Here is a 2,271-nt window from a genome sequence, read left to right on the forward strand (position 1 = left end):
GGACAGAGTGGAGGTGGTCTGGACAGAGTGGAGGTGGACAGGACAGCGGAAGTGAGGTGTGTTTCTCCCACAAGACAGGAGCAAAACTCCTAACTTGCATCTCAATGACCTCAGATGGCTTCCTCTCCTGTTCTAATCTCCTGGGTCATGATCATTAACAGAAGAAAACGAACAGAACCAGGGAACGGCTACCTGGACTTGTCCAGTAAGAAACGCACATTTTTCATGTTGCGTGCCCTAATAATTACCACCCTGATCTACAACAGTCCTGGTCCTGGATGGGAATCAGATTTTAGTGCTGCGCTTGAACAAAAGCCTGCACACCTGACTGCAGCTCCCCAGGACCAGGGTCCTGACCAATACTCATCTACTGTCCCATTGAGAAAGAGCCGTCGTTAGGAAGAAAATAGGGGAGAGAGAAGAGAGGAGAGGAGATAGCAGAGGAGAGGAGGCCACTTTGGACCATTGATACACATCCATGAGGGAACTTTCTAAGCATGAACAGGCTCCTAAGCAATGCCAGAGCAAACAGGCTTCCTAGGCGATGCTGGAGTGAATGTGGCAAGATAGCGAATATAGAGGGGGAGGGGGGTTAGCCTGTAGTTCTGGAGCAGTAGGTCAAACTCTGGTCCACTGTGTCTTGCTGGTTTACCTGAGGTACACCTGTCCAAAAATGTTATGTTGACTCTTTAGCTAAGACATATTCATTGACCCAATAGAAGAGATAGGAAGAAATGTCAAGACCAGCAGGACTGTAGCCCTTGAGGACTGACGTTACAGCCTTAAAGTCTAGAGGCTAACAGAAGAGTCTAAAGCCTTAAATCAGAGTCTATGGGTGGGCTGAGGGAGGATGGGATGGTACTAAGTTGGCCCGGTCGTGGCGCTGCAGCTGACCCGTATCGACATCAGACCTTCGTCGGATCCGCTAGGCGGTGGTGTGCGGCGAGGCCCTGCCCAGCACACGGACAGAACCCTCCAACATACACGACTCCTGGAAACGCCGCGCAGTGCCCGCTCCTGCCACCGGGCCAGGGCACTGCCAGTCTAAGAGGTCAGGGGTTGGGGTTAGAGGTTAGGTGTTAAATGGAATGCCAGACTGCCACAGAATAGGGAGGTGCAGGAGAGGGTGCTTAGAAAGACTGGAAGCTAGGACTAGAAGTAAGGGGTTATATTGCAGGACTCCTGCCAACGAGCCAAGGGAGAGGGCTTGGGTCTGGGGTTATGTGGTTCAGGGTTAGAGAGGTAGAGTAAAACAGTTATGAGGGTTAGTTCTGGGGGTAGGAAAGTTAGAGGTTATGTTGGTTAGGGGTAAAGGGTTGGCAGGCTGTCAGAAGCAGGAGAGGGAAGTCAGGGTTAAAGGTCAAAGGGTAGAGGGGTAAGATGTTTTTGGGATAGGGGTTCTGAGTATAAAGTTAAGGGTAGGGGCAGTCTTCAACCCTGGTCCTGGAGAGCTAGAGGGTTTGTTGCTGTCTATAGTTCCAACCCTGCATTAACACACCTGGTTCAACTACGAAAGGCTGTGGAAATGAGTTACTTCTGGTTTGTTCAGCCATCCCTATGGGGAAAATGATTGTGTAAAGTATAGGTTTTTGGGATAAATGCTGAAAATCAGGTCTGCGGTTAACACAGGCTTAGGAGATCCAATACGTTTTGTTCTATTAGATAATATCAGTCATTTAACATGACCTTTATGAATTATGAAGCCTTCATGTGCTTTTTTTGATTCAATAAATGCGTGAAAATTCACAAAAACTGACATTAGTTTTTTTTTTAATAAGATCTCCTAAACCTGTTTACCACAGAACTTATTTTCGGTGTTTATCCAAAAACCGTACAAAAACTCCATTAACTTTCCCATAGGCTTTGTTCAACGAACCATGGCAGAGTTAGTGCTTACAAAAAGATGCCATTACTATTGCTCTCTATATAGGGTGGCTATGTGTCATGTGCTTTTGCTGGGCCTCTAAACTAGGCTGCTATGGTAGTCAATGAGAGACAGTTTAATAGTTTTTCTGACTCTGTGTGCGTCTGTGTGCGTGTGTCTGTGTGCGTGTGTCTGTGTGTGTGTGTCTGTGTGCGTGTGTCTGTGTGCGTGTGTGTGTCCTACCTTGGCATCTTTGGCGTAGTAAAGTGTGCGTCCTCTCAGTTTGAAATAGCGTTTTTTCCACCTCTGGAATGAGCTTGTCTGTTTCAGCAACAGTCCCTCTTTCACACTTGTCTAGAGAGACAGAGAGAGAGAGAGAGAGACAGAGAGAGAGACAGAGAGAGAGA

The 2,271-nt window shown here is 47.5% G+C and overlaps 1 protein-coding gene across 1 annotated transcript in view; it reads right to left on the reverse strand.

Moving 5' to 3' along the window:
• dgkh (diacylglycerol kinase, eta) overlaps positions 1 to 2,271 on the reverse strand; it is a 74,580-nt gene that overhangs the window by 52,263 nt on the left and 20,046 nt on the right. The window contains exons 2-3 of the mRNA XM_070437527.1: positions 2,108 to 2,218; positions 895 to 1,044 (exon numbers count right to left, since the gene is read on the reverse strand). Coding sequence (XP_070293628.1) covers positions 895 to 1,044; positions 2,108 to 2,218 — 261 coding nt within the window. The remainder of the gene's footprint in view (positions 1 to 894; positions 1,045 to 2,107; positions 2,219 to 2,271) is intronic.

Source organism: Salvelinus sp. IW2-2015, linkage group LG36 (genome assembly GCF_002910315.2).
Source record: "Salvelinus sp. IW2-2015 linkage group LG36, ASM291031v2, whole genome shotgun sequence".
In the NCBI taxonomy this organism is placed as follows: Eukaryota; Metazoa; Chordata; class Actinopteri; order Salmoniformes; family Salmonidae; genus Salvelinus; species Salvelinus sp. IW2-2015.